This window comes from Leptonychotes weddellii, chromosome 11 (genome assembly GCF_054177405.1).
Source record: "Leptonychotes weddellii isolate Sample4059 chromosome 11, ASM5417740v2, whole genome shotgun sequence".
Lineage (NCBI taxonomy): Eukaryota > Metazoa > Chordata > Mammalia > Carnivora > Phocidae > Leptonychotes > Leptonychotes weddellii.
Window position 1 is genome coordinate 48,573,484 of NC_138379.1, and position 15,064 is coordinate 48,588,547.

General features: G+C 53.9%; 1 protein-coding gene across 4 annotated transcripts in view; it reads left to right on the forward strand.

Annotated features, from left to right (window-relative positions):
• The first annotated feature begins 6,490 nt into the window (after positions 1-6,490).
• Positions 6,491-15,064, forward strand: part of SLCO2B1 (solute carrier organic anion transporter family member 2B1) — a 34,098-nt gene continuing 25,524 nt past the window's right edge. Inside the window, exons 1-5 of one of the 4 annotated variants that reach the window (XM_081798831.1) lie at positions 6,491-6,643; positions 7,734-7,871; positions 9,248-9,410; positions 12,628-12,867; positions 13,109-13,207. In XM_081798831.1, coding sequence (XP_081654957.1) covers positions 6,560-6,643; positions 7,734-7,871; positions 9,248-9,410; positions 12,628-12,867; positions 13,109-13,207 — 724 coding nt within the window. In that variant the 5' untranslated portion in view covers positions 6,491-6,559. Of the gene's footprint in view, positions 6,644-7,733; positions 7,872-9,247; positions 9,411-12,627; positions 12,868-13,108; positions 13,208-15,064 lie in introns of those variants that run through there. The other 3 variants (XM_081798828.1, XM_081798829.1, XM_081798832.1) reach the window with 3 other exon arrangements.

Genomic DNA, 15,064 nt, shown 5'->3' on the forward strand with positions numbered 1-15,064 from the left:
CAAGTCATGGTCCTCTCTGGCCCTGTTTATTCGCCCCTCAAAGGCTCAACCCAGCCCTGGCTTCCTGTCCAGGGGACTCCCCAGCCCAGTGTTGCTGTGGAGTCACAGGCAGATGAAGAGGGTCCCTGAAAACACACCAGGCAGGCACCCCCCTATCCCCACAAAGAGACTCCAACAGGGCAAATTGCATCTTGGGCCAGCTGAGTATTGCCAGCTGCCAGAATGTGGGCCCAGGATTGCCAGATCTGCTAATCTTCCAGGAAAAAGCAAAACATCTGGAGTTTTATGTGAAATTTCCTGTTTTTAAATGCTGGCCACTAACTTAAAAACACTCAGGAAGCAAGCATTGTGCAAGCCCCCCAAAACATCTAGAAGCCAGATGTGCCTCCAGGCAGGACTGCCATGCGCTGCCCAACTCCAGAGGGCACCATTCCGTGTGTGGTGCACAGCCCATTCAAGTGCACACGGGGCCTTGGGCCCGGGCCTCTGTTACAACCTCTATCTCTGCTAGTTCTTTTGATGGTCTTGGCAAAGGGTGTGGGGAGAGGCCTTTCGTCCTCTTGTACAGGGAAGATGTTAGAAAAAAAAAAAGGACCTTGGAATGCCGCTGGTGGGATGGGGTGGGGGTGGGGAGAGGACAAGAAATGGCAGAGAGAGGCGTCCAGAGGGGTCTGTGTTGCTTCAGGGATAAGGGGGATGTGAGTGAGTGGTGCCGGGGCTGAGGCTCTCACAGGAAGGAAAACCATTTTTTCTGGGCCCTGGTGGCCAGACCTGGAAATAGATTGCCTGGTGAGTTTGGAGCAAAGGCTGACGAAACTGCTACTTGCAGGATAGCCTCCTGTTGACAAAGGACATAATACTGTGGGACCCTCACACAGGCTTGAGAGGCAAGGCTTAGTATTCCTATCGCACAGAGGCTCAGAGACATCTAGTTGCTGGCCCAAGGCCATACGGGGTCTAAGTGATCTTTGATTTTGCTCTCTGCTGGAGACAGGCTGGAATATTCTGGAGAAAATGTGCCATTGCCTTGCCCTTCCTTGGTCCCCAGGATGTGAGAACCCTCACAGGCTCTCTTGGCATTTCCCAGCAGGTCCCTCCTGAAAGTTCAAATCTGGGCCTTAGTTATGAGTCCTGAACTCCCACCATACTCAGGTCCCCTGGAGTATGGGACTCAGGGCCCCACATGTCCTTCTTGTCCCCTCGTTTCTCTCTCTCCAGCCTTGCCCTGACAGCACTCTCTGAGGCCATTACCAGTGAATGACTGACACTCTATAAAGAATCAGCTGGTAGAATGGCAGACTCTCCCCATAAAACTACCTTAGACAAAGCACAGAAAGGAAGCCAGTTGGAATAAGAAATGGCTGCATGGGGATTATGTTTCATTTGTTCTAAGGCCATCTTTGCAGCCAACCTTCTTGTGGTTGCTGTTGGGGGCCCAGGAGTCAGGCAGATCTGGGTTCCGGTCCAGGCTTTGCCATTTACCAGCCCCAGGACCCTGGGTAAGTTGCTTCCCCTCTCTGTGCCTTAGTTTCCTCCTCTGCATCATGGAATCACAGCAGCTATCTCTAAGGGGTGCTAGGAGGATTGGTGAGTGAGCTCGGCCCAGCCCAGCCCAGCATACAGTGTTGCTTGGTCTGTGGTAGCCCCTCAGACAAGCCCCTAGGACAAGCTCCTCCAAGACCCTTCCTGTAGAGGATTAGGGTGAGCCAGAGAGCTGGGTCCCCCAGCCTCCCACCTTCTCAGCCCTCTGGGGTTGAACTTTCTCTGGATTCTCAAGTTCCAGATGTGGCAATGTGGCAAAGCAAGTATGGAAGCCAGCGTGGAGTTTGTGGCAGGACAGACAGCTGACAGAAAGGCTGGCTGCCTGACGGGTGGTAAAACCACATTTACTGCACACCTGCTACACGTGTTTGTTCTGGTTCCCCACACGGTCCCGATAGAACCTGTTGGTAAGACAAATGCTGTTGTTTACTGTGAGGAGGGATAAGACAACTTCTCAGAGCTTTGGCAGTGATTCAGAGTGGGAGGTAAGGTCAATATTTGCTCAGAATTGAAAGTTTGTTTTAAGGTTGGTCCTTCGGTGTGGGGAGGGAGGGAGAGGGGGGGAGGCTTGACTGGGATTGGGCAAGAATCATGATACAACAGTTAGTTGGTGGAAATAATAAGGTGAGGATTTTGTGGGGGAGAGAGTCAAAGAGTCCGAGGCACACACTCTGTGGTTGGTTTCCCTTGAAGAGTCAAGGGGTCTTTCAGAAAGTTCCTGTAATGAACAATGAAACCATTTGTTTGAACTGGTCGGTCTGGGAAGCTTAAGAAGAAAAAATGCAAATGAAGACAGTGGAATTTTAAGGCCAAGTTCATATAGACAGTAAGGTGTGGTTTCAGGCTTTTAGTGTCAAGGCTGAATGTGGGGTGGAAGGATCTGGTTCTCAGTGGGCTCTTTGTGTCCTGGGATGTGGGGATTACAGTCCCTGCTTTGCAGCAAAGGGGCCACTGGTCTCAGGCCACACAGCAGGATTGCAGCCGCTGGGGACCCAAACCTGGGCAATGCCTCTGAAGCTAGTGAGTGTGCATGGAGGGAAGGGGTCCCAGGTCCTCCTTGTGCTAAGCTGGGGCTTGGATGAGAGGGAGAGATAATCTAGGGAGGGAAGGATGGTGCTGTCAGAAGGAGGTGCTAACTTGGAGGGGCCAGCTGCATGTGGAAGGGAGTGGGTTCCGTTGGCTGGAAGATAACTTGAAGGTTATCAGGAGAGGGGAGGGACATCCTCAGTGGGGCCTACTGTGTCTCAGGCCTGGGCAGGGGCTGGATGCCTCACCTCCTTGAGGTAGATGCTGTGTCCTCATCTGGAGGGTGAGGCAACAGCTCAGAAAGGTGAAAGGGCATGTCCAGGCTCGCTGGGCTACCGGTGACAGAGCTGGGGTTCAGACCCAGGTCTGAGGACTTTGAAACGCACGCTCAGCCCCGCTCCTGCCCCTGGGATTTTCTGTTTGCAGCTGGGAGGTGGCTGGAGGAGGTAGGACTTTGAGCCTTTCCAGCAAAGAACAGGCAGAGAAATCTAGGCTTCCCTGGCGGGCTGCTCTCTGAAACCTTGGTCTTCATCACCTTGGATTCAGCTGGTGTGAAGCATGCTGATATCTGCCCATGGAGGGGGTGTCTACAGGCAGAGTCTCTGCCCTACAGATGTCTGTAGTCTCTGAGTGAACTGAAGGTTTCTGGCTGAAAGACGTTCAGGATGACTGACTAGCTAGCTAGCTCAGCTTGCCTGAACAGACAAGTCTCCTGAGAGACAGCCAGACCAATGACTAACCAGCTGATGGACATGAGTGGGCCTGTGTGAAGAGCCAGCCATGTCTGCAACTGATAGGCACCCAGACCCCTTGCCTGCCTGCTCTGGGGATGTGGGCTTCAGCCCTGGGAACCACCTGGCCTACCTGGAGCCCCAAAACCTGGTTGCCCACCTGGGAGAGAAACAAATTGGGATTTTTTTCCTGGGGCCAGGTTCCCTATCTCTCCCCTCATTCCTACAGGCCACCCAGGCCCAGCCCAGGTTCACCCCCACAGTGGCCCCCTCTCCTGTCAGGGGTAACCCCTGACAAAATCTTCACAGGATGGGAAGACCACATGAAGAGGATGTACTTTCCTGGACTCAGGACCCTCCTTCCTAAGGGAGCTTTGTCCTTACTTAGAGAGTCAGACTATTTGTTGCCAGCCTACTCAGAGGCCTTAGCCCACAGGAAGAGCTTGAAGAGGCCTGGTTACCTGCCTGACCAGCCCCATTCAGTGACCAACTGACCACCCAATGCACTGAGTACTCCCAGAGGCCATGGCTTCCCTCCTTCATCCAGAGGCTCAGGCTAAGGACTAGCCCATGGGAAGGTAGAAGATTCTTTAAGTTGGTCCACTGATCTTCTGTCCCCCTCCCTTCTCCATATCCTGGACTTCTTTCAGAGCCGGGCCTTCTGGTCAGTGACTTCTGCCCTCCCAGACTCAGCTCCAACCTCATCACCTGCTTGGCCTGTCCCTTTGGTGGGTGTTCACTGCCAGTCAGGGCCATGCCAGAGAAGAGCACTGTGCTTCTTCCCCTCATCAAACCTGCGCAAGGAGCTTGGAGTGATGTTGAGGTTAACACTTGGGCTTGAGTCCCTGCACCAACGTTAACCAGCAGAGCTAGTTACCTCAGAGCTTCAGTGTGCTCATCAGATGCATAGAGATAATGAAAGCACCAAGGCCCAGAGCTATGGGGAGACTTTGGGAGCATGGAGAGCATGTGTGTGAAGGCTTAGCTGCATTAGAGCATGTAACCCAGCTTCTGTCCTATAGGAAGTGACCAGTCTATGCTGGTGAGTGAAACCAGCGCATGGAAACGGTCCCATCAGTCTCCTCTGCGGGAGTCCACTCGGGAACCCCCTCACCTCCATGTCTCCTTCTAAGTGACCTCCGCAGAGCCTGTCCCTTCGCTAGGCCAACCCCTTATCTCCTCCCTGACAGGTGTCACTTTGGTTTCAATAGCTCCTTGTTTCCCCTGAATCCTTATGCCCCCCAAAGGCACTCCTCCCTAGCCACACACACTTCCATTTCTTCAAGTTCCTTAAGCTATTTGAATAGACATCTCTCCAAAGAAAATACTCGAATGGCCAATAAGTACATGAAAAGATGCTCGACATCGTTACTCATTAGGGAAATGTTAATCAAAACTGCATGCGATATCACTTCATTCCCACCAGGGTGGCCATAATCAGAAAGACACAATAATAAGTATTACAAGGATGTGGAGAGATTAGAAGCATCATACCCTGGTGGCGGGAGGATACAATGGCGCAGCCACTTTGGAAAACAGTTTGGCAGTTTCTTAAAAAGTTGAACAGAGTTGCCACGTGACCCAGGAATTCCACTCCTGGCTATATACCCAAGAGAACTGAGAACATACGTCGACACAAAAATGTGTACAACATATGAATGTTCACAGTACCTGAAACCTAAACAAAATGTGATGTATGTCCATACAATGGGATATTCTCCAGCCATGAAAAGGAATGACGTACTGATGCCCGGGATAACATTATTCTCTGTGAAAGCAGCGAGGCAAAAAAATTACATATTGTACTATTTCGTTTATATGAATTTGTATGAAATATCCAGAACAAGCAAACCCAGAGAGCCAGAAAATAGATTTGTGGTTGTCAGGAGCTGGGGAGGGGGAGCACTGCTAACCTGTATGGGGTTCCTTACTGGGATGGTGAAAATGTTCTGGAATGAGTGGCGATGATGTGTGTCCTTTTTCATATACCCAAACCTACTTAATTGTGTGCTTTAAAAGGGTGGGGTTTATGGCATATGAATTATACCTCAGTTGAAAAAAATTCCTCAGGCTCCCAGGTACCTTGTGTGAGGAGCGCAGACCCTTCGCCTCTGTGGGCCCTCCCTGAGTTTGCCTTCGGGGTCTGGAGGTGGAGAGTCCCCATGTCCCTGCCTGGGTCAAGGGTGTCCTTCCATCCGTTTCCAGGCTCCAGAAGGAGCTTGTTGAATGAGGGGAAACTCCTATCAGGTTAAGAAACATATGAAACAATGGAGGAGGCTTCCACGGGAAGCGGGGCCCCAGGAGGGGAGGAAGGCCAAGGGGTTTGGCCTCTGGCCATTTGAGTGGAAGGGTGGAGTCTCCCGAAGCCGGACTTCCGAGCTCCGCACTGAAATGAAATGTCAGGAGACCCTAGGAGACGCCCCTGAATAGGGTTCAGCTTTGCTCTCACTGCAGTGAGTGGGATACAGGCATGGTTACCATGGTTACCATGGAGCAACCCAGACATGCCTAATGGGGCCAAGGATCCAGGTTCTAACCACAGCTCTGCCTCCTGAGTCATCGCCACACTTGGGGAATTCAGTTTGTCCAGGGTGAAGGAGGTGGTTAAGTGGGATGACCTCTGAGGGCCCTCTTTGCACCGACCAGCAACATGGTTTGGTGCATGAGTTGGAGATGGGGTTAGGTAACTCTAGGATTACACTCGGGGTGATGCCCTGTGGGGGCATTGGTATCTGTTCTGAACTACCCCCAGGAAAAACCTTTATGCCCTGACTATGGACCAAGCCTTGACCCTGCACCTGACCCTAAATCTGTAATCCTACCCTGAGCCAGACAGACCCACAGCCAGACTCAGCCTCCAGGAGCACCAGATGTCTCGCAGCTATAGGCCCGAGCGGGGCTAAGGCTGCATGTCCCTCCTGTCGGAGTCCATGCTTGAAGGGTATGGAGTGTGGCCGGCAGCTTCTCCCTAGAAGGAAGGTTTATGCTGGGAGTGGTATGAAGGTGTGAGACAGGAGGTCCCAGCTGGGATCCGGCTAGCGTGGGTGCATGGACCACGTACCCTCTTAGGAAGGGCCCTCCCATCACTGGGCCTCAGGAAGGCTGGGGGTGTTCAGATTGCCACCAACCCCTGGAACACCCTGGGTGACCTGGGGCAGGACCATTCTCTGGGATTCCATTGCCACTCTCACCTCCTGGATGTCTGTCCCACAGGGCCAGTGGGTGAGGAGCCCCAGATACCAGGCAAGGACACCAAGGCCATGATGAACGCAGAAGATACACCTGGAGGCAAAGCCAGCCCAGACCCTCAGGACTTGAGGCGAAGCGTGTTCTATAGCATCAAGGTATCACTCAGGGCCTGCCGGGAACGGGGCCGTCTGAGCCTGGCCGAGAAGGCGGTGTAACTCCAAGCAAGCTGCTGCCTTCCTCCGAGCTTCAGTTTCCTCATCTGTAGAATGGGTGGCCGTGAGAATCAAAGGGATAATCTACTAAACCATTTAGCTTGGTTTGGGGCACATGTTCCCTCCTTCCAGAAAAGAAAGGCTGCTCTGTGGGCAGTGGGGGATCAGGCTCCTTGCCTCCCATTTCCCTAGAGGGAAAGAAAAGGACTCCAGGGATCCCAAATCTGTAGGAATGTTGGGGAGCTCTGGCTCCTCCAGGGGCAACCCTAAACATCCAGGCATCCCCTGGGTGCCAGGGCCTGTTTGGTCCTCACGGTAGCCCTGAGGGGTAGGGACGCAGTCCTTGTTATATACAAGAGGAAACCAAGACTCAGAAGAACAGAGTGAATATTTTTAAGCTCTGGCATAAACACCCTTCTTTGAAGTTAGTTTTTCTTCTCCTGGGAATTCTGCCAGTTCATCAGGAGGGAGGCCCGGATGTTTGGGGTGGGCAGCTTGAGGATTCGGTGTGTGCAAGTGGTCTCCCAAGGGAGCTCTAAGGGAGGAGTGGGTGGGCTGGGGTGGAGAAGGATCTGGGAGAGCTTCCTGGAGAAAGGGGCAGGGTGGTGGAACAGGGAGGAAGGTGCAGTCCAGCCCAGGAGAGCTCTGAGGGTCAGAGTGACGCCCGTCGTTCTTGGCCCCAGAAAGACCTTACTCTCAGTCATGTGGGTCTCAGGTAGCACCAACATCCCCTGAATGTACCCAGGACAGTTTGTGTAGTTTTTAGACCTGTGTGAGAAACCATGGGCTATTTCAGTAACTCTCTCTCTTTCTCTCTCCCCCTCCCCTTATTCTTGACTCTTTCTCTCTCTCTCTCTCTCTCTCTCTCTCCTGTGTGTCTGTCTCCTCTGACTGGTTCCCGGTCTCTATTCCTTGCTCCTCCCTTTCCCCAACTCCGTCTCTGTCTCCCAACCGCCACCCTCTCTAACTGAATCCCCACCTATCTCCCTGCTCCGCCCTGGCCGGCCGACCCCCGCCTGGGCCCCCCTGGCAGTTCTTCGTCCTGTGTCACAGCCTGCTGCAGCTAGCACAGCTCATGATCTCCGGCTACCTCAAGAGCTCCATCTCCACAGTGGAGAAGCGCTTTGGCCTCTCCAGTCAGACCTCAGGGCTGCTGGCTGCCTTCAACGAGGTACTGGCCCTGGCGCAGCCACGGGGGTGGGAGTTGAGGAGCCTCTCACCCCCATCTCCTCACCCCCCTCTCTCACTAACCTGACCTAAACCCTTCCCGGCCCGGTGCCCAGAGGCCACCCTGCCACAGCTTCCTCCCCAAATCTCCTTAGCCAGCTCCTTCTTCGTGTCCTGGTAGAGAAACTGACCTCTGCCCCCTTGTGAGGACAGAGGACAGCACGGGCAGTCCTGCCCTTGGGGCCACTCTAATGGTTGGGGTGTGGGGTATTGTAGAGCTGGTCAGATTTCCCATACCCACCCACTTTCCCTTTGGTTCCTTTGTGTGCCTATTGCCTGTCCCAGGGAGGAGTCAGAGGAAGTCACTTCAATAGTAGTGAGATAGACTTAAATGAGATCAAAGGCAGAACTTTGGGCGCAGTGGGTGGTGGCGGGAGGGAGCGATAGCATGGCATGGATGTTTTCTCAAGAGTTGCCCGGAGATCCCTAAGTCTGGAGCCCACAGCCAAGTGGGGAGAAGTGGACAAGCTGCTTTGGGGGGATTTAGAGATCAGGGTCCAGCTGTGCCCCAGCACCCGCCCCCCCACCAGATGTTTTCCACCTCAGAGAAGGCCACTGTTGGAGAACTCTTTCTTCCCTCCCCACAGCAGATTTCTAGGCAATTCTCTCCCCCTGGCCTGCCAACGACACAGCACCCCCAGATAGTCCTCAGACCCCACCTCCAGATCTCAGAGGTGGGAAGGAAACGTCATTACCTAGCTCTGGACCCTTGGGGAAGTCACTCCCCACCTCTGGGCCCCAGTGTCCCACCTATAAAATGGAGAGTGGCTATCCTTCTCGGGGTTGGTCCTCCTACCAGCCCTCTTGTGAATACTGCCCGCCTCCAGCAGCAAGGAGCCTGGGGCTCGGGGTGAGCACAGCAGCCCAGAAGCAGTGGGGTGGGCAGCCTGCCCCTTCCCTGCGAACTCTCTAGTCCCCTCCAGTGCCCACATCCTCAGTGTTTTATTCTAAGGCTTCAAATTCCAAACCTTAGTCCTCTGGCTTTAGATTTTATTTGTTTGTCTCAATCGTGATGTCCCAGAAACTTAAAAACACTTCCCTTGACTCCTCCGTGTTCTAACATGGGGTCCAACCTGTTGCCCAGAATGAAATTGAACTGCTAGCCTTGTCCACACTGCCCTCATTTCTCTCCCCTAATGGGGGCCGTGGGGCCCCTCCTAGGAGGACCCAGATTCTGCATTAAGAGGGGCCCAGATGATTCTCATTCTGTCAGCTAGTCCTTTCGACTGAGGGGAGCACCAGACTGCTGATAGAAACAGGGGTGGTTCTGGTCTCTGGTGGCTCTGCTGCACTTGAATGGGTCCCCTCATCCCTTGGCAGGTGGGGAACACAGCCCTGATTGTGTTTGTGAGCTACTTTGGCAGCCGGGTACACCGGCCCCGACTCATCGGCTACGGGGCTGTCCTTGTGGCCCTGGCAGGCCTGCTCATGAGTCTCCCACACTTCATCTCGGAGCCATACCGCTACGACCGTATTAGCTCCGGTAAGAGAAGGAGGGCTGGGCTGGAGACGCACGCCGGGAGCCGCCTTCCCATGCACCAGGCTCCATTCCCGGGCCCATGGGTCAGGATGGGCCCAGCTCCCCAGGGCACTTGCTGGTCCTCCCCGCTCCCTCGGTCCCAGCCTGGGCGGGTCCTCCTGGCAGTCCTGGGGAGTGGGGGAGTGGGGTGGTTCTGGGGCAGAGGGGTGTAACCCTCTGGGCCCCCCTTGGTGAGGGCCTGCTTGTGTGTCACTGGGTTTTTAAGGTGGGGCGAATTCACAACACAGCCTACTTTAGGGCCTGGCATACAGTGGGTCCTCAGGAAATGTTTGTGGGATAATAATAGTATCACGTACCACTTCTGGTATACCAGACGCTCTTCTAAGTACTCTGTGTGTATTAGTGCGTTTAACCGTCTCAAGAAGCCACGACATTAATGAAAGAATGAATGAGTGCATGAACAAATTAAAAAATGAAAGCATTTTATTTTATTTTTTATTTTTTTAAAGATTTTATTTATTTATTTGACAGAGACACAACGAGAGAGGGAACACAAGCAGGGGGGAGAGGGAGAGGGAGAAGCAGGTCTCCCGCGGAGCAGGGAGCCTGATGCGGGGTTCGATCCCAGGACCCTGAGACCCAACCCAAGCCGAAGGCAGATGCTTAATGACTGAGCCACCCAGGCGCCCCCCAAAAATGAAAGAATTTTAGGCAGTAATAGTGAAGCCCAGTGAGATTTTGTTGAGGGCCTACTCGGGTAGGTGCCTGTCCCTTGGAGAATGACCCAAGAAGCCTGAGCTTCATTCCTTCAATATTCCATCCACCCATCCATCCACCCATCCAGCTACCCGCCCATCACCCATCTATCTACTCTTCCATCCATCCATCTCCCCACCCATCTATCCACTCTTCCATCTATCCATCATCCATCCATCCATCATCCATCCATCCAGTGGTCCACCCAGTGAACCCTTAGTACAGCCTACTTTGGGTCAGACCCTCTCAGGGAACTCAAGGCTCCAGGGAGCTTCCAGCATGGGAGAGGAGACAAGAGGCCAACAAAAACCCTGCAATGTGTCACTTGTGTGAGGAGGGGAGCACAGGGGCCAGCCTGGCATCATGGAAGCCTTCCCAAGGGGAGAGCGCTGTCAGAGAGCATCGCCTCCCTTGCTCACACCCCAGAGCTCCCAGTCTGTGCCAGGACCCGGGGTGGGAAGAGGGAGCAGTACAACCAGCCCCATAAGCTCCCAGGGAGGCCCAGGTTAGAGGCGTGGGCAGCTCTGCTGTAGGGTAGAGACTCCAGCTCATCGGCAGTCAGCCAGAGACAGCTGGCAGAGCCCTGAGTGGGGTGGGGGATAAGGAGAAGGTGGGCATTTCGAGTGCAGGGAGCCGCAAGGGCAATGGCCAGGAAGTGGGAAAGTGGAGAGTGTGCGTGAACAGCTTGGAGGGGTTATCGAGGCCCAAGGGAAAGCCATCAAAAGGCCTGATTGGAATGCTGGGGGAAAAAATACATTTCTGGGTCCAGAATTTTCACTTCAACAGAGTTTTTTCTTTTTCTTTTTTTTCTTTTTTTATAATCACCCCTGGACTGGTTTCTTTTCTTTTCTTTTTTTTTTTTTTTTTTAAGATTTTATTTATTTATTTGAGAGAGAGAATGAGATAGCATGAGAGGGGGGAGGGTCAGAGAGAGAGGCAGACTCCCTGCTGAGCAGGGAGTCCGACGTGGGACTCGATCCCGGGACTCCAGGATCATGACCTGAGCCGAAGGCAGTTGCTTAACCAACTGAGCCACCCAGGCGCAGGGTCTACACATTCTTCCTCCGCCCTGCCACACAACACCCCTCTGCCATGGGCGCCCCGGGAAAGCCTGAGCGCAGCCCTTCTCCTGCCTGAGCCTGTCTCGGATGAGCACACTAGGCTTGGTGACCCCCAGGCACCCGGCCTGCTCTGGCATCCCCGACTATTTCATTCACTCCTTCTTCATCCAGCATGAATTAGTTTCTTTATCACTAATACTTCTCTACCAGGCCCCCTGCAAGGCCCTGGCATCACAGGGGAGCAAAAAGAAGACAGAGCCTTATAACAGTCATCGCCTGAAATGTCTAGTAGGCTCTGTGCACGGGCAGCACTCACTCTCCATGTTTATGGCCCAGTATCGGGTATTAGTGGCATCCTCTTTTACAGGTGAGGAAACCGATGTTCAGAGAGGGGGAGATCTCCTCAAGGCCCACAGCTCGTGGGGACATGACATGTCCAGGTGGCTTGGCTCCAGAGCCCCTGCTCCGAACCACTGAATTATTCTGCTTCTGAATTCTGAATTTCTGTAGAACTTCCATTCTAGGAGACTCTTGAGAGGTGAGGAAACTGAGGCCCAGACAAGTTGAGGGCCTCCATCAAAGTCTCCCAGGCTTCAACTCATGCAACCTCGGTTGAAGGTCCAGGCCTTTGACCCTGGTTCACATGGCTTTTTCTCAAGAGCCCAGCTTCCAGAAAAGGCTGGGCAGGCCACACAGAGAAGGCCACATCTACACCCACATTTGGGATAATAATAGCAAGGGTGTCTCTTTAAGTTTGCTTACCAAATATTGGTGAGTTACAGGGAGCAACTGTCTGGGGCTAAATAAAGAAATTCCCCTTTACTGAACTCTGCATCTGTGTCCTGAGCTGTCCTGCCCACCCAAAATGAAGGCCAAGGGCCCTGGAGCCTTCCACAGTCCAGCCCCAGCATCCCTCCCCTGCCTGGCCCTGCCTTCAGCCCTGGCCTAGTCCCTCACACTCTATGAGTCCTCCCTGCTGAACTTCTGCTTGTGCTGTGACCTCTCCCTGGAGCACCCCTCCCACCTTCTCTTCTGGAAAATCTTGTTCTTCTTGGCCCTGTTCAAACTCATCTCCTTTGACAGCCCCACCCCACCCGAGGGCCACGGTTGCCACGGAACTTCCACATACCTCTGCTCAGAAAGGTGGCATAGGGTAGTTGAAGAGCATGGACTCGAAGCCAAGCTGCCTGGGTTCCAATCCTGGCTCTGCCTTTGCTAATTGTTGCCTGAGCATCAGTTTCCTCATCTGTGCAATGGGTGTAATGAGAGCACCCATCCCCTAGGTGTTGCGGGGAGGGAGTCAGATGGTTTACGTACACAGCACCTAGAATGGTGCCTTGCATCCAGAGCACGATGTGTTAAGAGTCTTAGCTCTCGTCATAATATTTTTTATCATCTCGTAGTGGACATGCCACAGGATTTTGAGGCTTCTCTGTGCCAGCCCACAACCTCGGTCCCAGCCCCAACCCCAGCCCCCTCCAACAGCAGCTGCTCAAGCTACACGGAGGCCCAGCACCTGGCTGTGGTGGGGATAATGTTCATGGCCCAGACCCTGCTTGGCGTGGGCGCGGTGCCCATTCAGCCCTTCGGCATCTCCTACATCGATGACTTTGCCCACAACAGCAACTCGCCTCTCTACCTTGGTGAGAACCGGGCTCAGAGGGAGGGCCAGGCTCAGAGGTCAGAGGATGAGAGGACTAGGTAGGGGCTGGGCAGAGTTCCTGACCTCGGCCCCACGTGGCCAGGAAAGGTCTGGAGAAGCCCTGGAGTTTCCTGGGCCTGACCAGGGGAGATGGGCCGCTCTTACCTGTTGGAGACTGGCCAGGCGCTGATCTGCAGAGGGAAGCCAGGGCCAGGGGGCCTAACCCAGGCTTTGTGTTGCAGGGATCCTGTTTGCAGTAACCATGATGGGGCCAGGCTTGGCTTATGGGCTGGGCGGCCTCATGCTGCGCCTTTATGTAGACATCGACCGGATGCCAGAAGGTGAGCCTCAAAGAGCACACAGCCGTCCCTGGGGCCACACAGCTGCTAGCTCACTGACCGCTGGCCTCATAGGACACTCTGAGCCAGGGGGCTCACATCCAAATCCTAGCGATCCCGCTGACCTCGGACGTGCCTCTTAACCTCTGAGCCTCAGCTTCCTCATCTTTGAGACACTCTCCTTCCTGTCCACCTCCCCAAGCTGCGATCAGAATCCAGTGAGAAATGAAGATAAGCTGCAGAACACCACCAGATGGGCAGTTGTCTTGTCTCTGCTATTCTGATGCCTCTTCACCCAGTCCCGTCCCTGAGCTACCCCCACCCCAGCCTGCGCTCAGATACACTGAGGGGCAGACAGGGGCACATACACTCTAGGCCAGTAGGGGGCTCCCATCTTCAGGGGGAGCAAGACCCGGGTGAAACAGAGAAGCATGCAGGAGAGAACTTCTGGAGCAGGACTCAGTGAGCTTGGGCCTACTTCAAATGGGAAATTTACTGGGTGACCTCTAAAGACCCTTCTAGTTCTGACCACCTCAGAGTCTGGGAACCTGGGCCGAGTGCCCCGCTCAGAGAACAGCAGTCTCTGATGCAGGCATAGTAGGGGTGGGCCAAGGAGTGGGACCGAAGCTTGGTCTGAAGGCAGCCAGGAGCGGGGAGTGGTGAGGGTCCCCAAGCTCTGACACCCTGCAGGGAGTAGGAGAGGATTCCTCTCCCCTGGAGACTTCCAGCAAGCCCTAGAAACCTCAGGGGACACACGCGTGACTGGATGGACACGCCGATTCTGCTTCCTGTTCTCTGGCTTTTGCACGAGGGTGCCTCCTGGGCAGCTCTGAACAGGACTCACTGGGGATAGTCCTGCCCCACCTTCCTTCCTTCTAGAAAGGGGGGCCCAGCAGCCCAGCGTGAGCTCTGGTTGGTCCTCAGCGGGCCCAGACATGCCCCCACTCCAGGAAGGTGGTGTGTTTTCGGGCTCTGTTGCCATCATCGTGGCAGATGCGGCTCCTCCACGGGCAGATGTGGTGCTCCTGTAGACGGATCTTCCTGACCTTTCTCTATGAGGGATTTCATGCGGTGGGCAGATCATGTCTGCTGCAGGCACAGACGGGTGTGTGAGAAGCGGGGGAGTTGGGGAGATGCCTGTGCTCGGGCTCACCAGGCTGGCACAGAAGCAGGGGGAGGAATACCGGGAGGAGGGAATTAGTAACAAAAGCCACCTTCATCCCCAGCTGATACATGTGCTGAGTGCGGATTGTATACTCTGGCCCTGGCCAGGAGCGCTCAGGCCCAAGCACCTGCGAACCAACCCTACTCCTAGGCTTCTCATCGTGCATCCGTGTGGTTAGAAAGCATTTGCGGATACTGTGGCAATTGAAGGAGGAAGTATCCGACTCGGCCTCGAGGTCAACGGCTTGGTTGGGAGAAGCGGACAGGCCAGCCAGGAAGCACATCTGGAATAATATAGTCCTAATTATACCTGGGGAACTTGCTAAAGGGAAGATTCCTTGGTCACCTTCCCACTCCACCCCGTGGTAGTTTTAAGTTGATCTTGGGTATTTTTGACAAGCACCCTGGTGATTTTAATGACGCAGGTCTGAGAAGCACAAAAGGGGTCCTAACCATCAATTTAATAATAATAATAATCAAAACAGTAACAGTAAGATGAGGAAGAAGAACATGTTTAGCTGTATGTTTAGCTGTACAGCACATACTACGTGCTTTACCTGTGTTGGTTTCTATGGTTCTCACAATGACCCTGTGGTGTAGGTGCTACGATTGTCTGTATTTTATAGAGGAAGACCCCGAGGCACAAAGAGGTTAAGTAATTTGCCCCAGGTTATATTAGTAATGGAATTCAGACTC